Here is a 22366-nt window from a genome sequence, read left to right as displayed (position 1 = left end):
ACCTTGGGCCCTACTTCTGGCTCTTCCACTAACTATACAACTGTGGGCAAGCCTCTCTGAACTTTATTTTTTCATTTGTAAATCAAAGGGACTGGACTAGGTAATCTCTTTCAGGCCTTCTAACATTCACATTGTAGTGAGATGTTCACTGTGCTGAAAATTATTCAGTTACACATCTGTCTGTCAACAAAGCTAAACTGACCTTTTAAAGACTTAAGAACTATGTCTGGGGCAACTGAGTACCCAGCACCTGGCAAAGTGCCATGAACACAGCAAATGCTTAAGAAATGTTCACTAAATAAACTTTCATTTCTAGAGCCTGATCAAAATAGTGGACTCAATCCACTACCAGGTCCCCTACTCTATTTTTCTGTGTTGAAAATAACCAGAGGAGAAAACATGTTTTCAAAATGTTGTCAAAGTGACCAATATCAGTTTTCAAAATGTTGCTGTCAAATGACCAATATCAGAGGCAAACTTTAAACACTCCCATATTCTGTCTTTAATGTTATCTTCTTGTTTTTCTCTTATTGAAGACATTTCCACACCCCTGGCACTCTCGCTTTTGTTGGACACATAGAGGGCCCTCAACGAACATCAGGTGAAATGAACATACGAATGCACTGGCTTTTCATTTTTCTAGTTCTCTGAGATTTACTTTTGTTTAAGGCCCAAGAATCTGGCCTCGAATTATAAAGCAATCAGAGGAATAATTAACCACTGAAGAACACTATCGTTAGGACATTTCTGTTCATTTTACTATAAAATATTTTCTCAGAAAATGTGTTTTAAATGGCTAACATTCTGAATGGGACAATTAGAGCAGCTCCGTGAGTAGCCATCCTGTGGGTTGCATCGTTTTTTGTTCTCCTTTCTCGTTTAATTCACCAAAGAAACCAATTACCTCTATCATTTCGTACTTGCAGAGCTTAAAGACAGGGCTAAATGGCCCAATCTGCCCTCCACATTCTGGGTAAGCGATGGTTCAGAGTACACAGCAGCTACACTGTATAGAAGGTAAGAGCATGAATCAAGCAAGGCAACAAGCCAGGGTTGGAATCCCAGTTTCCCCACTACCATTTAACTAGCTTTGATGTCTGGGCAAGGTATTTAGGCTCTGTGAAGTGAAGTGAAAGTCGCTCAGTCGTGTCTGACTCTTTGTGCCCCATGGACTACACAGTCCATGGAATTCTCCAGGCCAGAATACTGGAGTGGGTAGCCTTTCCCTTCTCCAGGGGATCCTCCCAACCCAGGGATCAAACCCAGGTCTCCCGCATTGCAGGCAGATTCTTTGCCAGCTGAGCCACTAAGCTTCATCTTGTTGCTGTGTCTGACTCTTTGCAACCCCATGGACTGCAGTACGCCAGGCCTCCTTGTCCCTCACCATCTCCTGGAGTTTGCCCCAGTTCACATTCAGCACATCAGTGATGTCGTCCAGCCATCTCATCCTCTGATGCCCTCTTCTCCTTCTGCCCTTAATCTTTCCCGGCATCAGGGACTTTTCCAATGAGTCACCTGTGAGTGTCAGATGACCACAATACTAGAGCTTCAGCTTCAGCATCAGTCCCTCCAGTGAATATTCAGGGCTGATCTCTCTTAAGATTGACTGGTTTGAACTCCTTGCTGTTCAAGGGACTTTCAGGAGTCTTCTCCAGTACCACAGAAGGCATCAATTCCTCAGCATTCTGCCTTCTTTACAGTCCAGCTCTCACAACCATTCGTGATCACTGGAAAGATAGTAGCCTTGACTATATGGACCTTTGTCAGCACAGTAATGTCTCTGCTTTTCAACACACTGTCTAGGTTTGTCATAGCTTTCCTGCCAAGAAGCAATCATCTTCTGATTTCATGGCTGCAGTCACCGTCCGCAGTGATTTTGGAGCCCAAGAAGAGGAAATCTGTCACTACTTCTACCTTTTCCCCTTCTATTTGCCATGAAGTAATGGCCCCAGATGCCATGACCTTAGTTATTTTTATTTTACTCAAGCCAGCTCTGAAGCTGGCTTCATTTACTCCTGTGTAAAATGGGGATAATATTAGGATCTATCCCATAGACTACTGTGACATAATTTTATGTAAACTGGTCAGCAGAGCACTTCAAATGTGGTAAGATCCCAACAAGGCTGGTGTATTAGATGATTCTGCCATCTCCTTCAACAAAGCTGGCAACATTCAGGAATCAGTCATTATAACCTTAGTGAGATCTAACTGATAGCTCTTGGCTCTATGTTCTTTTCTGTATTGAAAAGTGTGTGCTCCTGTGGTTCTGAATGTGTACATCCTAGCTTAGGAGGTACAATGTAACTAATAATGTTTGACTGAAACCAAGCAAGCTGCTCCCTCACACAACTGTCCCACCCCAATACAAATACCATCAGGCTTACACTGGTATAAATCAAGGCTGCAAAAACAACTGTTGGAAAATATGAATGTTTTGCCTCATTCATTTGTAGCTTTAGTTAGTGGGTTCTAGCTGGGTTTCCTACTTTCAAAGTCACTACTCAAAATGTAAATCAAAACTAACATCGCATATCAACTACTCAAAATGCTGCTGCTGCTAAGTCACTTCAGTCATGTCCGACTCTGTACGACCCCACAGACGGAAGCCCACCAGGCTCCTCCATCCATGGGATTTCCCAGGCAAGAGTACTGGAGTGAGGTGCCATTGCCCTCTCCGCTACTCAAAATAGTAATGTGATTAAGAGCACAAGAGTGAAATCAGAATCAGAGAAACTGGTGATAACCTAATTAAAAGGCACCTGATCAATTTGTGAATCATGGCTTTCATTAACTATAGCTGGGTGCCCCTGGTCAAGTTGCAGTTTCCCTGAGCTTCAGTTCCCTCACTTACAAAATGGAGATAATAGCTCATACCTCACAGGGTTGTCAAGAATGTGGTGTTAACTAACAGCAGTGGCAATAATAACTAATAATTACTAAAGAACTGTAACCCATGTTACTCCCAATGAAAAAGGTATTCTTTTTAATCCTTATTTTATCGATCAGCAAGATGAGGCTCATACAGAGCCTCATGACCAAGGTCCGATAACAAGAAAGTAGATGGAGCTAAAATGCAAAGCCAGGCTTTGGACTCCATAACCTGTGGATTTAACGCACTGCCCAGCTTTGTGAGGAAATTCAGGCCCTCTATCATCCCTGCCCATATTTTTCTTAGTTCTCTCCATTGGCACCTCTACTGGCCATGCCACCACACCCCCAATAGAATCCAATTCCTTGGAAAACAGTAGAATGGTACTCACCGTGGTGGTGAGCTTTCCTCCATTCTTCTGGACATACTGGATGGAGTCATGGATCGTAGAGAAGAGACCAAGCAGTACATTCTCCATGTCATAGATTCTGTACATGCCGTTCACCAGTTCTTCCAGAGACAGGATGTATTCTCTCCAGTACTTGTCAATCTCCACCACACCTGCCATACAGCCCTGCATGACCACATTGCAGTAGCCACCACATGGCTTCACCATCATCAGTCCCTGGCAATAAGAGCAGTACCACATCCTCGTGAGCATTCGGCCACAGTCCTTACTGAACTTCAGGTGATCGGTTGTGTTGATCACTTCAATTCCAAGATTCAGGGCCTGGAGGAAGATCCTAGTGACTTGCAGTGACTTGGAAACCTGGGTCATAATAAGCTTGGGGAAATTCCCAAATACTTTCAGGTCACGCCTTGCCCCTCGGAGGCACTCATTGATGTCTAAGGTGGACTCTGGAAGGCCTGGGTTCATTAGCTGGGTATAGATGACTGGAAACAGGCTGTCAAACAATTCATTGACCATGTCGTCCACGTTGATGTCAGAGCCCAGGATGTAGAGAGATACATCAGTGAAAAATTCACCCACAAAGTCAAAAGCTTGTGGGGTCAGGCTCGGATAGTTGTTCTTGAACATGGCATTGGTGTAGTTCTTGGCATGGCGAACAACAATTTCAAAGGCCTCTGTAAAATAAGAGACATAGAAATGCCCACAAATTAAACCATGAAAGTCCAGTATTTAATTGAATTTGAGATTTCTCTATTGCTGTGGTGATTAAGGTCCCATTTGCCTTAAATAATTGACTCGTGTTTACTTCTGGCAATTGCCTCAACTCCGGCAGCTGTTTGTTCCTATAAATCAATTTTCCTTTCTGAACATGAAGTCCAAACCTTGATGTGTACATAAATTCTTAAACACACAAATTATATTGCAAATGACGAAAGTCAGGATTCAGTTAACATTCTGGCCTCTCATAAAAATAACGATTAAAAAATGGCTAAATGAGAAGTTCTCTCATTGATTTATTCAGTTAAAAAGAAATTGTATTTCAAGACATTTCATTTTTAGACAAAGATAAATATTTGACAACCAACCATATACTATATAAACTCATATAACGATTTAAGCCTGTTCATCTCTGGAGGAAAGGCAAGTTCTTAGCCAAGAATAAAAGCTATCACCAATTTAATCATTTTGGTAGATAACTTTAAACGGAGCTATCTGACAGATTGCCAGACCTGAAAATGGAATTTATCCCCTAAACGGTATCAGGATGAAAAAAACAAGGCATGTACTTATCTATACATTTGATACTGAAAATAACACCTCTGCTATTTGCAAGCTGAACATCTGGAAGGATAATAGCTAAGCTTCCTTGGTAAGTTCAGCTTCCACATGGCTTGGAAGCCTTATCCACTCTACAGAGACTGTGGATTCAGGATTACATCTGCTGCTCCTAACCCTTGGCATAAGGCCTGATTAGTGTCACTGGTTTGAGAGAGAAAGTAATAATGTCACCATCCCATTTTCTCCAATCTGAAGCCCTCTAGAAACAATTTATCCTAAATAATCAGAGTTCTGCATTTCTTATGAGAGAAAGGAAAACAACAATAACAGATTTTTCAAGAAATAAGACAGTTTAAAAACAAAAATAATCAAGTTTCCCAAGACTTTTTTTTTTTACTTTAAACCTCTGCTTTATTTATTTATTTTTTTTTTACTTTATTTTACTTTACAATACTGTATTGGTTTTGCCATACATTGACATGAATCCACCACGGGTGTACATGCGTTCCCAAACATGAACCCCCCTCCCACCTCCCTCCCCATAACATCTCCCTGGGTCATCCCCGTGCACCAGCCCCAAGCATGCTGTATCCTAAATTAACTTAGCACTTTCCTTCATTTCCTTCCAAAGAACAGAGGTCCACAACAGATATAACCCGAAATGATGCCATTTCAGGAGCCTTGAAAAATTAAATTATTACCATTTTCAGACTACCTAGAGAGACTGCATTCCAACTGCTCCTTGGGATCACTTAGCCAAACATCTCAGTCATCTGTGGCAGAAGTGAGCTCTAGGTTGTACCACCACTACCTGCCCCAGATCCCTCACAAAGTAGAACACGCATACTAGATTCTTCCCTTGGTTTATGACCAAGCCCAGAAATGTGGAGGAGATGCCAGAGCAATCCTACTGGGTTTCCAAGCCCGCTTGAGAAAGTTAATCTTCATTTTCATCAATTGCTAAATGTTCATTTGTGACTTTTGTTGTTTAGAATATTAAGAACTTCTTGGAAAGCTTATCTATACCAATCTCTTCTTAACTTCATACTATTCTCATCCTTGAATCTAAACATTGAATGAACTCAAGAGATTTTCTAATGCATTCCAAAGGACCAATCAATTAATTCTTCAAAATCATCAGAAATTTGAAGATTTAAAGCTATTCATTAATTTTAGCTACCAATCGTTTATTAATACTAGACTCTGTGCTAGGTACTAGGGGTATGTAAATGCTAGGCAGATGGAAATAAATAATACACTATCCTTGCCTTGAAAGTATAAGGTATGTGTGTGTATGCTAAGTTGCTTCAGTTATGCTCAACTGTATGCTCAACTCTTTGCAACCCCATGGACTGTAGCCCACCAGGCTCCTCTGTCTGTGGGACTCTCCAGGCAAGAATACTGGAGTGGGTAGCCATTCCTACTCCAGGGATCTTTCCGACCAGGTGATTGAACTCTGCATTGGCAGGCAGATTCTTTACCACTAGCTCCACCTGCTATTGTTCAGTCACTCAGTCATGTCCAACTCTTTGTGACCCCATGGACTGTAGCACACCAGGCTCCCCTGTCCATCACCAACTCCTGGAGCTTGCTCAAACTCATGTCCATCGAGTCAGAGATGCCATCCAACCATCTCATCCTCTGTCGTCCCCTTCTCCTCCTGCCTTCAATCTTTCCCAGCATCAGGGTCTTTTCAAATGAGTCAGTTCTTCCCAATGGGTGGCCAAAGTATTGGAGCTTCAGCTTCAGCATCACTCCTTTCAATAAATATCCAGGGTTGATTTCCTTCAAGATTGACTGATCGGATCTCCTTGCTGTCCAAGGGACTCTCAAGAGTCTTCTTCAGTGCCACAGTTCAAAAGCATCAATTCTTCAACGCTCAGCCTTCTTTATGGTCCAGCTTTCACACCCATATATGACTACTTGTGGCTCAGTGCCACCTGGGAAGCCCTTAAATGCTATACTATATACCTCATAAGTGGGGCTTCCCTGGTAGCTCAGTGGTAAAGAATCCGCCTGCAATGCAGGAGTCACAGGAGACAGGAAATGCAGCTTCGATTCCTGGGTTGGGAAGATCCCCTGAAGAAGGGGATGGCAACCCACGAGTATTCCTGTCTGGTGAATCCCATGGACAGAGAGAATGGCAGGCTACATTCCCTAGGGTCGCAAAGAGTCAGACACGACTGTAGCAACTGAAAACGCATGCACAGCATTTACAAAGCATTTCTAAGTATATTACAATATCCACTTTTTACCATAATCTTCTGAGTTTGGTTCTGCAATCCCCACTTTATAGATGATGAAACTGAGGCAGGCAGAATTTAAGCACTTTCCCACAGTCATGCAAAGCAGAAGTAGTCAACTCAAACTACTGTCTCCCAGCAATGGTTTCACTCTAGCTGCCCTCAGCCATATGGCCAAACACACACATTCTCAAAAGTCTTTGAAAGTCAAGTTCATTTTTAAGCTCATTATATTTCTATCAGTTTCTCCTCTCCAAATGGAAAAGTACTGGGAGAAATTGCAGCTAAAGCCAATTGTCTTTTCACCTTTGTCTTGGGGCTGCATAAGGTCAGAGAAGGAAGATGGCTGCTGAGATGCTACCCTGTGGATCTCAGTCATTGAAGCTACCCTAAAATGAATTCTCTACAAGGCAAATTTCATCTTTGGCACTTATTCTTTTGCATTTATTTATTAATTTATTTATTATTTTGCATTTATTTATACTTTGGCATTTATTCTCTAATGTGCAAGATATATGACAGTGAAATTCCTACACTATATGCCATAACTGTTTTAAGTTTCTATTACTAGCACTGCTGGATCAATAGCAAAAGAAAATTAGAAAAGATCATGATCTCTTCTCCAGAAATAATAACAACAACACATATTGCAGGGGGAAAGGGCTAGGGGTTCATATTCAACCTCAAACTCACATGTGCTCCCTGCTCCAACTTTCACAGCTCAGAATCCACTTAGCACATCTCTGGGTTTTACCCAACCCCCTTACTTCTATATCACAGGACAACGGCCTAAACCATAACTACTCAAGCAAAGACTCCTTGGGGACTTATAGGAACCAACCCTAGGTGAAAAGTGATGCTCAGCTTGAAGTTGGCAACTTGAGGTTTCCTGAAATGAAGCCAAGAGCTAGAATTACTGCAAAAAATGTCCAGCCCACTGATTTTTTTTTGGTCAGATAATAATGTACACTTACGCTAGGGGAGGTTTTCCTCTGTCTCTTTCCTGGGAAGAAGTCAAGCATTATATCCAGGAAAAATTGGAACAATGTAAAACCAGAGATATTACGAAAAATTTGGCACCAAACAGAAAACACTCTATTTTTAACACCATATACAGAAAGACAGATGATAAAGATAAATACATCTAATAAATTAATACACATCCAAATATACCATGGTTTCTAGATTTACTAATGCCCCTATCACTACCTGGTCACCCATTTTGGACACACTTTAGTGTTACCAACTTCCTTCTTAAATTATGTTCCTCCAAAAGGGACACAACTCTCCAATATGGTTTGATATGTAAAGTGTGCAATCAAACTATCACCTCTCTTTAAACGAATCAATAACTTCTCCCCTATTAACCCAGGATGTATATCCAGAGCAAAATGACTGTCCTTAGTACTTGGTGCAGATGTTTCTTTATTCAGACCCAGACCAAAAACCAATGTGCTTTCTAGGGTCTCTTCAGTAGAAGACTAGACTTTTTTTTTTTTTAAAGGAGAGTATACTTGCAGTTTGGAGAGAGGAATAAATAAACCATTGGGTTCTCTTCAAGGCCTTAAGAATAAAGCAGTCTTATAGAGGCAAGTTACTTTTTTCAAGGTAGTTTTTCCAGCATTGTAAGAATGGCAAAGCCTTCATAAGAACTTTTTAAATTTCTAGGATAAATGTCACACAATGGGTTGGACTCCAAACAGTCTTGGTTTTCAAACACAGGTACCTTAATGTAAAAAGAAAACTGACATTTATGAGATACTTCAAAGTGCATGCCAGGATCTATGATGAACCTGCTCACATATGTTCTCTTATTTAAATTTAACACAACCCTATGTATTTAGGACTATTTTGACTGGTGAGGATATTGAGGTTCAGACAGATTAAGTGACTCAGACAAGATAATATCGCTAGATGAATACCATGGCTTAAATGTAAATGTAGTCATTCTTAACACCAATATCCCTGCTAATTCCACAACATGCTCCAGTCTTGAAAACTGGACATTGGGAGACTTCTGGTTTTGGCTACAACATGTAAAGAGCTTGGAAATTATAAATTGTCATTTCCGTTCTCAACAAGATAATAATGAACAAACTGAAAATCAATTATTCTTAGACTCCTCAGGGAACTGAGGTCACAGGGCAAACTGCTACCTTGAAATCTGGAAAGAAGGGCAAATACAGAGAACCACGGCTGAGATCTGCTAACCTGGAGCAGACACTACTGAAGCCATCAACTACTCAGAACACTTGCACAGTAATTCAGACAAACTGCTAGAGGCTGAACGGGAACTGACTTCAGAGTTAAAAACTCTTGGGTACCCAATTTTCTGGGTCTCCCACATTCCCATGGGATTTACTTCAAGAAAACACACAGAGTTCTCATGGTTAAGATCTAAGAAAAATCTTGTTTTTTGGCAGAGGAAAACTAATAATTTAGAAATATACCATAAGCATTCTCCATAACAAATGCCTGTTTTCCAAGGGACATAACTTTACCAGAGCTGAATAAACCTAGAAGAAGTGCAGTTAGAGAACTCCAGTCCCCTCTAGCCTTTCTGTAACACCTAAAGGGAGGGGAAAAAGGCTGAAAATTATTATGAGGGTTACAGTCCATGGACTTAAGCCCACTAAAAAGCTGATTAATTGTAATATTATACATCACTTCAACTCCCCCCCATACCTTACCATCAGAAAGACACAGATTCTATTTAAGAAGGAGTTCTTAGAGAAATACACCAAAAATAAGTGAAAAAAAAAATAGACACCAGAGGAAATGAAAGTCTCTGGCATCTATGACTACAGCAAACAATAAATAGCCCAACTTCAAATCACATTAACATAAAACTTCGCACTAACAATCTAATTACCTCAGTTCCTACTACCCAATATCATATTCTGCTTTTAACAAACAATTATAAGCCATGCAAAAAGCAAAAAAAAAAAAGTCTAAAGAGACAAAGCAATGATCATAACCACACTCAGATATGGCACAGATTTTCAAAATATCAGACACAGAATTTAGAATAACTAGCATTAATATGTTAGAGAAAGCAATGGCACCCCACTCCAGCACTCTTGCCTGGGAAATCCCATGGACGGAGGAGCCTGGTAGGCTGCAGTCCAAGGGGTCGCTAAGAGTTGGACACAACTGAGCAACTTCACTTTTCACTTTCACGCATTGGAGAAGGAAATGGCAACACACTCCAGTGTTCTTACCCAGAGAATCCCAGGGACAGAGCAGCCTGGTGGGCTGCCGTCTATGGGGTCGCACAGAGTCGGACACGACTGAGGTGACTTAGCAGCAGCAGCAGCATTAATATGTTAACTTTCAGTTAACTAGAAATAGAGGTGAACTTTCTCTACTTGATAAAGTAATTTACAGCTAATATCATACTTAATGGTGAGGAACTAGAGGCTTGCTCCCTAACTTAAGATAAGGGAACAAGGCAAGGATGTTCCTTTTATTGCTTCTATTTAATATCGTATTTAAAGTCCTACCTAACACATTAAGACCAGAGAAGGCAATGGCACCCCACTCCAGTACTCTTGCTTGGAAAATCCCATGGGAGGAGGAGCCTGGTGGGCTGCAGTCCATGGGGTCACTAAGAATCAGACATGACTGAGCGACTTCACTTTCACTTTTCACTTTCATGCATTGGAGAAGGAAATGGCAAACGACTCCTGTGTTCTTGCCTGGAGAATCCCAGGGATGGTGGAGCCTGGTGGGCTGCCATCTATGGGGTCGCACAGAGTTGGACACGACTGAAGTGACTTAGCAGCAGCAGCAGCAGCAGTAATCAAGATGGCATAAAGCTAAAGTGTTAGTCAAGCAGTAGTGTCTGACTCTTTGCAACCCCATGGACTGTAGCCTGCTAGACTTCTCTGTCCATGGAAGTCTCCAGGCAAGAATACTGGTTGGGTTGCCATGCCTTCCTCCAGGGATCTTCCCAATGCAGAGCTTGAACCTGGGTCTCTTCTGTCTCCTGCGTTGCAGGCAGATTCTTCACTGTCTGAGCCACCAGGGAAGCCCCCAAGACAAGAGTGTTAGCAAAAGAATAAAGAAATAGATCAATGGAACTGAATACAAAACCTCGAAATAGACTGACAAAAAGAAGAAAGGCAATGCAATGAAAAAAAGATAGTGTTCTCAACAAATAGTTCTGAAACAACAAGACACTTACATGCAAAGAAATAAATCTTAGATACAGACCTTACACTCTTCATAAAAATTAACCAAAAAGGACTATAGACCTAAATATAAATTATAAAACTTGTAGATGATAACATGGGAAAAGATCTTGATTATTCTGAATTTAGCAATTAGGTTTTAGATGGAATATCAAAAGTACAATACATGAAATAAACAATTGATAAGCTGGAATTTATTAAAATTTAGAACATCTGTTTTGTTAAAAGAATAAAGAGACAAACATCTGTTAGGAGAATGGAAAAACAAATCACAGCCTGAGAAAATATTTGCAAAATATATCTGATAAAGGACTTATATCCAAAATAAACAAAGAACTGTTAAAATTTAACAATAAAAAACAAACAATTCATTTTAAAACAGACAAAAGATCTGAACAAACATCTCATCAATGAAAATATGTAGATGGCAAATAACCATAAGAAAATATGCTCAATATCTTATGCCATTAGGGAACTGCAAACTAAGCCCACAATGAGATACCAATACACAGCTATTAGAATGGCTAAAATCCTTAACACTGACAATACCAAATGCTGACGAAGATGCAGCACAACACTGCTGATGGGAATGCAAAGTAGCAAAGTCACTTAAGAAGACAGTTTGGCAGTTTATTACCAATAAAATTATGATCCAGCAATTGTGCTCCTAGATATTTGTTGGATCAAACTGAAAACAAGTTCACAAAAAGCTATGCATGAATGTTTATACAGTCTTTATTTATAATCAACTAGAAACAAGCAAGATGCCCTTCAAAGGATAAACAGTGGTATATCCACCCATGGAATACTATTTAGCAATAAAAAGAAATGAGCTATCAAGCCACAAAGAGACTTGGAAGAGTCTTAGATCATTTATTGTTAAGTAAAAGAAGCCAGTTCTAAAAAGTTGTATACCATATGATTCCAACTATTTGACATTCTGGAAAAGGCAAAACTATTGGGAAATTACGATCAGTAACCAGGGATTTGAGGATGGTGGAGGGGCGGGAAGAAAGAGTAAATAGGTGAAGCATGAATATTATTAGGATGGTAGCAGAGTTCTGTACGATATACTAATCGAGGATACAAGACACAATGCATTTGTTAAAACCCACAGAATTGTGAAACGGAGGAAATTTTAAAGTAAACTATGGACTTCAATAAATAATAATATTGATAATCACTAATTACAAGAAATATATTAATGCTAATAATATTAATAATAGAGGAAACTGTGTGCAAGGAAATGGAAGCAAATAGGACCTCTGTATTATCTGCTTGACTTTTGCTTGAATGTAAAACTGTTCTTTAAAAAAGTCTACTAACTTTTCAAATGAGAAAAACTGAACCTTGGAAATTAGTACTTGATGGAACTAGTGACTAGAACCACTGAAAAGTGTTAACTCACTCCCTCTGCTCAATCTGCTTTGACATTTCTTTCAAGAGTTAGGGAGTTGTATCATACAAATAGATGTCATATGGCATCAGTGTAATTTTAATTGGAAAAACCACTGGAAAAAGTTAATGGACCAAAATACCCAAATAGGTAACACATGTCAATGCTACTTTTGAATAATGAATGATTTTTTTTAAAATCAACCACATAAAAAATACAAGTTTAGGTGGTAAGAAAGGCTCCCACATTTTTCGCAGTAGTTAATATAGAGGATACTAGAAGTTCTGCTGCAATTTCTATTGAACTTTTCTGGAATTTTATGTTCCACATTAATTTAGATAGAATTGACAAGCTTAGAAATAAGTTGCTATTACACGTGAACCATTGGCTGGTGCAGGTCCATGACCAGACTGTAAATGCATGTAGCCTTGCATTCTAAGTCGCACATGCTAGACTTCTAAATAGCAATACAAGGTACATGAACTGGAAATAAAGAAATAAATGAAAGAAAACATGAAGGAAACATTTTTAAGGGCTATTATATATATCATTTCTTAGATAGATGGATAGATATATACATAGATAGATATGAATTTTCCCCCCAAAGACTATTTCAGACCAGAGAAGACAATTAAAATGATTCACTCAAAGGATCTCCAGAAACAAAGATGAATATCCATAGCTACTAGGAAATTTATGACTCTTGCAACAGTTGACCACCTTTTGCCCCATTAGCCCAATTAGTTCTTATTCTTCACCCTCTGTTAGCTTTTCTGAAAAACTACTTTGTTTTAACCTTCTGTACATTCTGATTCATGTAGTCAATCATTTTTCTCTCCTCACATGTGCTGGTTGAAAGCATAGACCAAATTTGTGGTCTACCTCTATCAACATAGTAAATTTCATGTCATGCATTTTGTGTCACAACCCTAGCCCTCATTCCATGTTACTTCCCTACCTGTATTCTTCCCTTTGCCTAATTATTCCCATGTATTTTAGTTGCATTGGATCTTGCTTTTACTACGTGCCACTTTGTAGAGTACTTTAAACTCTGAAAAGAGATTAAAAAAGGAGAAGGTAGGATATAAATAAATAGGTAGGTAGATAAATAAGGAGAAGGAGAAAAAGAGCAGCTATATCTACTACTTCAAGACAAAATATTATTTCAACAATGTATTCTTGTGAGTTTTAGTTTTAGTAGCAATGATAGAAATGTTTGTATTCATAAATGCCAGACACTTCCCAGGGGCTCATTAGCAGGCCAACACTGTCTTCCCTTACAGTTGTCAGGGCCTGAGATTCAATCTGCATACGTGATCCTTTCAAAACCTTTTATCTTTCTGCCCTTTTATTATATCTTAAAACGTTGATCAAGTATATATAACAATGTTGAAGCTGGGTAGGTATGAACAAGGCTGACTTCACCATGGCTTGGAATATGTCTGTTTTCACATTGGATTCAGGAACAAGCCACCCTTGAGAAATCAGGAAAGTGGCTTAACAGAAGAATATAAGGGAATTCCAGATGTTGAGTTTAAGAATAATTTCTCCTGGAACTCATTTTACTGTGGACACACCAAGAATAACTCTGATTCTTATGTGATAATCTTGTGGTCCAGCATTTTTCATGCTAGACCATACCTTGCCCTTTATCTCGGTGAGTAGGTTCTAAGACTCAAGTTTCAGTCTTTTTTTCATTTTTCTGTCTCCCAGGCTTTCACTTGAAGAAGCCAATCCTTGATTAATTAGGAAATATTCTTACATATTCAAGGTTGCCATGGCTAATAAATGACTCCTACAAAAAGAGGCATCAGGGTCATGTTCTTAGATCTTGTAGTTTACTCTTTACAACAGAAAGTCTGACAGTATCCAAGGAAGTCAAGTTTTGCATGTAGTTCCTCCCAGGATCCACAATTACTTTATTAAAGTCCCCAGAGCTCACCAAATCATTCTACTTAACGAAAATATTTTAGTAAAAATAAAAGTCCCCCCCCCACCTCAAAGAGTTTATGGGACATGGATTGCTCCAAACAAACAGTCACAAGAATGGCTTATGTCTTAGCCAAACAAAAAAAAAGTCATTAAGACATTCTAGGTTTGGCTATTATCTTCTCAGCTTGTGAAATTTTCTTTTTGTGACAAAGAGATTCAAGGGATTATATCTCATAGAGTACCTGAAGAACTATGGACGGAGGTTCGTCACACTGTACAGAAGGCAGTAATCAAGACCAATCCCAAGAAAAAGAAATGCAAAAAGACAAACTGGTTGTCCGAGGAGGCCTCACAAATAGCTGAGAAAAGAAAAGATGCAAAAGGCAAAGGAGAAAAGGAAAGATATACCCATCTGAATGTAGAGTTCCAAAGAATAGCAAGGAGAGATAAGAAAGCCTTCCTCAGTGATCAGTGCAAAGAAATAGAGGAAAACAATATAATGGGAAAGACTAGCGATCTCTTCAAGAAAATTAGAGATACCAAGGGAACATTTCATGCAAAGATGGGCTCAACAAAGGACAGAAACCGTATGGACCTAACACAAGCAGAAGATGTTAAGAAGATGTGGCAAGAATACACAGAACTGTACAAACAAAATCTTCATGACCCAGATCACCACGATGGTATGATTACTCACCTAGAGTCAGACATCCTGGAATGCAAAGTCAAGTGCACCTGAGGAAGCATCACTATGAACAAAGCTAGTGGAGGTGATGGAATTCCAGTTCAGCTATTTCAAATCCTAAAAGATGATGTGGGCAAAGTGCTGCACTCAATATGCTAGCATATTTGGAACACTCAGCAGTGGCCACAGGACTGGAAAAGGTCAGTTTTCATTTCAATCCTAAAGAAAGGCAATGCCAAAGAATGTTCAAACTACCAGACAATTGCACTCATCTCACACACTAGCAAAGTAATGTTCAAAATTCTCCAAGCCAGGCTTCAACAGTACATGAATTGTGAGCTTCCAGATGCTCAAGCTGGATTTAGAAAAGGCAGAGGAACCAGAGATCAGATTGCCAACATCCATTGGATCATAGAAAGAACTACACCAAACCCTTTGACTGGATCACAACAAACTGGACAATTCTTAAAGAGATGGGAATACCAGACCACCTGACCTGGTTCCCGAGAAGTCTGTATGCAGGTCAAAAAGCAACAGTTAGAACTGGACATGGAACAACAGACTGGTTCCAAACAGGAAAAGGAGTATGTCAAGGCTGTATACTGTCACCCTGCTTATTTAACTTCTATGCAGAGTATATCATGAGAAATGCCAGGCTGGATAAAGCACAAGCTCGAATCAAGATTGCCAGGAAAAATATCAATAACCTCATATATGCAGATGACACCACCCTTATGGCAGAAAGTGAAGAAGAACTAGAGAGCCTCTTGATGAAAGTGAAAGCAGAGTGAAAAAGTTGGCTTAAAACTCAACATTCAGAAAACTAAGATCATGACATTCTGTCCTGTCACTTCATGGCAAATAGGTGTGGAAACAATGGAAACAGTGACAGACTTTATTTATTTTGGCTCCAAAACTGTAGACGGTGACTGCAGCCATAAACATAAAAGACGCTTGCTCCTTGGGAGAAAAGTAATGATCAACCTAGACAGCATATTAAAAAGCAGAGACATTACTTTGCTGACAAAGGTCCATCTAGTCAAAGCTATGGTTTTTCCAGTAGTCATGTATGGATGTGAGAGTTGGACTGTAAAGAAAGCTGAGAGCTGAAGAATTAATGCTTCTGAACTGTGGTGTTGGAGAAGACTCTTGAGAGTCCCTTGGACTGCAAGGAGATCCAACCAGTCCATCCTAAAGGAAATCAGTCCTGAATATTCATTGGAAGGACTGATGTTGAAGCTGAAACTCCAGCACTTTGGCCACCTGATGGGAAGAGCTAACTCATTGGAAAAGACCCTGATGCTAGGAAAGATTTGAGGGCAGGAGGAGAAGGGGACGACAGAGGATGAGACGGTTGGATGGCATCACCAACACAATGGACGTGAGTTTGAGTAAGCTCCAGGAGTTGGTGATGGACAGGGAGGCCTGGTGTGCTGCAGTCCAGGGGGTTGCAAAGAGTTGGACACGACTGAGTGACTAAACTGAATCATAATTCCATGAATCAGGGATAAAGAATTTCTGAACTTCCTACTGTTACTAATCATACTTGAGGAAAATAAAAATAGTCTTTTATGGAACTACTGAATGAAAGATTTTGCTGAATAAAGAGGGAATAGCTTCATTTAAAGGTTTTAATGCAAAGATTCCGGTAGTACCTTTATCTATTAAAAACCTGTATTTCAAAAAATAAAAACAAAATAAAAAAATCTATATTTCTTTTCAATATACCTTTATATATTGAAAAGAAAGAGCACAAGGGGATTTTTCTGTTGATATTAGGACAATTAATGTATTTGTTTGATACAGTCTCAGTCTTATTTGCTCTTTCTTCCTTTAACCAATAAGACACTAAATGAGTAACTTAAGAAAAGTTAATTGTCAGTAGTCTATGCAACAAAAGAGTTCTGTCTGTAACCTGTTATTAGGAATTTCCATAGCACTTCATATTGCTCCAAGTGCTTCACAGCCAACACTTTAGTGACTATTAAAGAAACAGACTCCTCTTCCCCATGGTTACTGGAAGATGCAGTCCCAACCTCCTTCCTCTCACACTAATGAGAAGTACCAAATTTGAGTTGGTTTAAATTAATTCACACACTCTGCCAAGGTCTTATTCACTCATGCACTCAACAAGTATTCACAGAGCACTCTTTGTAACAATTTTTCGCTTTTTACACATGTAGAGCCAAAAGGCTACAGTCTACTCTCGAGTGAAAGATACGATAGATCTGGGATAGCAGTTTCCAAGCCTCAGAGGCTTGGGCTATGGCTTTTCCTGCTGAGCCATAACATAGTCTCTAAAAATATGTCAACCAAATTTCTACTTGTTTGAAACCTAAATTATCACAGGCCCCTGACATTATGTGAAGTCAACAACAATAACCACTTGCTAGAAAACTATTTAAAGACCATTTTCGAGGCATCTTACCTCTCTCATTAGATCAACTGCACTTGTATAAAATTACATTTTTTCCCACTTAACATTTACTGAATGTACACTATCTGCTGTACTGTGAATATACCAAGTAAACAGGGTCCTTATGCCCTAGAGGCTTGCAGCAGCCAGCTGTGATAAAATACTGGATGGCCTATTTTCTTTGAAAAGCATAAAATACCTTATAGATATGAAAGTAATTTTGTTCTGAGAATACTATAGCTTAAATATACATAGTATACATGGCAACACAATCACCATAACTGAAGTGTTTCATGCCCTTCCAGAGTTTTAACGTTTGTGTTCTCATTTAATTCTCTTCCTTCTCTATCATGGAAAGTGAATGTGCATGCGTGTGTGTGTATCTGTGTGTGTCTGTGTGTGTGCCCACACTCATGTATGCAAAGTGTAGTGATGGGAACTATTACTAGCCCACTTTCACAGCTGAGATAACTGAAACTATGACTGCATGGAGTTATGTAGCAGTTGCTGACAGCAATGAAACACAGGACTCCTGACTATCTGTGCAATGCTTTTTGCCATTATTACCACCTCCTTCCAAGGAAACTATTACATGGCACTTAAAGATTAGTTTTATGTGTAGGAAGAGCGAGCATCTTCTTACTATATACTTTGAAAAACATAAAATGCCTCATAGATAGGAAACACTGCAGTGTTTCATGTATTATCAGAACCCCCCTATGAGGTGAGTATACTATTATCTCCATTTTAAAAATGAGAAAACTGAGGCACAGAGAAGTTAAGTAACTTACCACAAAGGATATATAGTCAGTAAGTAGAAAAGCCAAGCTTTGAATTCAAGCACTTTGACTCCAGAGCTTACACACTGAAACACTAAGCAATAATTCCTTGAGGTGTAAGTAGCTTGCTTTACCTTTTTTTCCCCTCTTGGTTCAATACTAAAAAAATATTTCAGCTGTTTGGCTATACTGAGTTTCCAGGATATCTCAGGAAAATAACTTCATAACTTAGGATGGGAGAACAAGGCAAAAGCCTGAATGATTCCAACTACTTACAGAGAACAAAAATTCCCCACAAACACATAGCCTGCAGTGCCTTATAGCCACAATGAAATGGAAATTATAAGAAAATAAGAGAAAAAGGTCAATACTATGCATTTCCTTGGGATTATCGATACGGGTAAGAAATCTCAGAGCTCTCAGCTCTAATCATAAAACTATGGTATTTAACTGAAAAGCTAGCCTTTGCAAAAAGGCCAGGCCCTCCCTTGAGCCCACAGTTCTTTCAAAGTGCTACTGGCAGAGACAGGATTCAAGGGCCAGGATCTTCACAGTTTCTTGGGAATCAGCCTCCTGCAGGATACTCCAGGTCAGGCAACACAGGGAAGGTGAGGGCTGCCTTGATAAACTCAGGGGGAGAACACTGCTTGGGCGAACTCAACGGGCTCTGGGAGTGGCCGAAGACTTTGCCGGAAGGTCAGAATCACCACAATGACTTCAGCTGAATTCAAAAGCAGGGAGGAGGGCAAGGAATGCCAGCAAAGGTCAACCACGTGGCTTTCCCCTGAACTTGTTAAAAGGAGGGAATATTTCACTTTAGCAAGCTGCTATTATATTCTATAAACTTTATAAAATGCTTTTTGCCTCCACATTAGAAAGGACTCACACTGTGTGCGCATCTGGTATGTGCCTATATGAAAGAATGGGGCAGGAGAAGCGGTGGATCTATAGGGTTAAGGTTAGAACCTGACCAAAAAAAGCCAGTGGGTTGAAAAAAATACAGTAATATCTGAAGACGTCCCTGGTGAAGCCGGGCAAGGTAGTCTATGTTTCCCTCAGATTCTCAAGGACATCAAGGCACTGGAGAAACCACTATGATCTGCAACTATGACTTGACTGCAGGAGGGTTTGATAAATGCTGGATGCTTCTCAAGAAGTCAAAAAATGTTCACATGCAAAAAGGGAAGTGTTTTGCAATTTACTTAGCAGCAAAGACCTAAAGGAAATAATTCTCCCTTCAGGAAAAAGTTGAGAGTAAGTAAATGTGACTCCATGGACATTCTCACGAATCACTTTTCTTTCTTCTAAAAATAGATGTTTGATAATCTCTTTTTTGACATTACCTTTCTTTTGTTTAACAAGAAAATTATTGTTATGTATCCAAAAATACCGGTGAACCTATCTGAGTACTGCCTGTGATTTCTTTCCTCTTCCATACCTCCTCTCCACCTTAATCTTTGGATGAAGAACCAGTTCTAGTGACCTCTAGAACGGTGAAACGCAGTAGGGAAAAAGAACCACTACAGTATCCGTAGGATCTATGAAGCAGGTCATCTAATCTCTCTCAGTTCAGTTCAGTCACTCAGTCGTGTCCGACTCTTTGCGACCCCATGGACTACAGCACGCCAGGCTTCCCTGTCCATCACCAACTCCCAGAGCCTACTCAAACTCATGTCCATCGCGTCGGTGATACCATCCAACCATCCCCTCCTCCATCATCATCTCTCTAGGCGTACATAAATTATTAATCGGTACCTATTCGTACCAAATGAGCTAAATTTTGAGGCTTGACTGCTCTCTGAATTCTGGTCTGTAGCAGTTATGGAGGGCTTTGGCAACTATCTGAAGAGGTGAAACTTCTAGTACATATTCAAAGAAATTAGTTACAGAAACATCTTTTATTAAACATACAATCATATTTGTTTTTAAAGGGCACATTTCTTGAAGATATATGAAGGACATGCTGAATGCCTTGCATGCAAGAAGAGTATACCACCCTCCTTTCACAGAAGTGTGACATCACCAGCCACGAGGGCTGTCGGTGTTGTACTGTTGAACAATGTTAATGACTAAAGACGAGGTGACCTAATGGAATCTGACCTACTGAACAATCCTGAACAGCCGATTATTTTAACAAAATGGCCTTAACAGGGAGTTATAAAAATGGAGAGCTGGCGACTGAAGTAATCCTAGAATTACAACCTGGAAGAAGAAAGGTACCCTCTCAGAAAGATAAGCAGCCATTCCCACAAACATAAATGCTTGATTCAGCTTCCCATTTCATGTTGCCTGAGTACCTCTGGCAACCATCATATGGAATAATATTAAAATCAGTGAGAGAATCCCAGGTCCTGAGCGAGAAAATAGGAAACAAGCCACTCAGAGGTACCTCAGTTACTTACAGCATCCCAGACACGGGCCACCTTGACTGGCCATTTGTCCATGAGCTTCCAACAAACTGCAGGTCTTTATTTAAAGAAGATCCAAGCTCATGATTTTAGAAATGTCTTTGGAAAACTTCTCTGGCAGCCTTTGCCAATCCCGCCTCCCTTTTCCAGATAAGGGGGTTGGCGCGGGGGGGGGGGGATGCTGAGCACACGCGCCTCCTCACAGCAGGATGATTTTCTTTTATATTCTAGGAGTGTCATCCTCAACAGGCCATAGTGAATTTCCTTCACTTTAACTCTTCTATTCTTAAACCTCCACAAACTCAACCTAATTTTTAAATCTAGGAGGGAATAGGGAGAAGGACTGAATTAAGATAGTTCCATGGGGTAGATGGACAGGGGGCAATATAAACAAATAGCAAGGCTCAAGCCCCAAGAAGGGAACATCTGCGCAAAAGGAAATCCAGTTGTTGGCCAGGCAGCACCACTTAGGTTTGCTTCTGGTACACTGACATTTTCTGGATTCAAAGAAAATAGTGCCTAAATTACTAAAAGGCCTGGACACTATTCAAAAATAATGCATGGAGTGATCTGATGTCTAAAGTGGCTTCCTGCCAGAAGGACCTTTGCCACAGTGCTACATTCAAGAGAGCTGATTTTAAATGGACATTTGAAAACTGGTCCATTGCTGTAACTTGGCAACATGCCTGGAAAAAGCTGATCTTGTGATTGGGCATTTTAAAGACAATCTCTAAAATATAAGCCACAGTCACTTTCTCTAATGAGACCTTCTGATCCCGTTGCTTAGCACTTCCCTTAATCAGGCTTGGGGCTCCCCGTGCGGGACTGCAGGCAGCTCTGATGCCACTGCAAAGGAAGAAACAGCACAATTGCACTGTGTCCTCCTCCACTGACCTAACCGTCCTCAACTGAGCTATAAATTCCAGCTTGCTCTCCAAAGAAGACATACAGATGGCTAATAAACAGGAAAAGATGCTCAACATCACTCATTATTAGTGAAATGCAAATCAAAACTACAATGAGATATCACCTCACACCGGGCAGAATGGCTATCATCAAAAAATCCACAGACAATAAATGCTGGAGAGGATGTGGAGAAAAAGGAATCTTCTTGCATTGTTGGTGGGAATGTAAATTGATGCAGCCACTATGGAAGACAGTGTGGAGATTCCTTAAAAAACTAGGAATAAAACTACCATATGACTCAGCAATCCCAGTACTAGGCATATATCCCAAGGAGACCAAAATTGAAAGAGACACATGTACCCCAACATTCACTGCAGCTCTGTTTAAATAGCTAGGACATGGAAGCAACCTAGATGTCCATCAACAGATGAATGGATAAAGAGGCTGTGGTACATATACACAATGGAATATTACTCAGCCATAAAAAGGAACACATTTGAGTCAATCCTAATGAGGTGGATAAACCTAGAGCCTATTATACAGAGTGAAGTAAGTCAGAAAGAGAAAAACAAATATCATATATTAACATATATATGGAATCTAGAAAGATGGTAATGATGAATGTATGTGCAGGGCAGCAATGGATATGCAGACATGGAGAACAGACTTATGGTCAATGGCAAGGGAGAGGAAGGAGAGGGTGAGATGAATGGAGAGAGGAGCATGGAGGCATATACACTGCCATATGTATAATAGGTAGCCAATGGGAGTTTGCTGTATGACTCAGAGAACTCGAACCAGGGCTCTGTAACAACTAGAGGGGTGGGAAAAGGTGGGAGGTGGGAGGGA

General features: G+C 40.0%; 1 protein-coding gene across 1 annotated transcript in view; it reads right to left on the bottom strand.

Annotated features, from left to right (window-relative positions):
- The window catches only part of GPC3 (glypican 3), a 451564-nt gene that overhangs the window by 219475 nt on the left and 209723 nt on the right, over positions 1–22366 (bottom strand). Inside the window, exon 3 of the mRNA XM_015105024.4 lies at positions 3261–3955. Coding sequence (XP_014960510.2) covers positions 3261–3955 — 695 coding nt within the window. The remainder of the gene's footprint in view (positions 1–3260; positions 3956–22366) is intronic.

Source organism: Ovis aries, chromosome X (genome assembly GCF_016772045.2).
Source record: "Ovis aries strain OAR_USU_Benz2616 breed Rambouillet chromosome X, ARS-UI_Ramb_v3.0, whole genome shotgun sequence".
NCBI lineage: Eukaryota > Metazoa > Chordata > Mammalia > Artiodactyla > Bovidae > Ovis > Ovis aries.
This window is presented reverse-complemented; position numbering and strand designations above follow the sequence as displayed.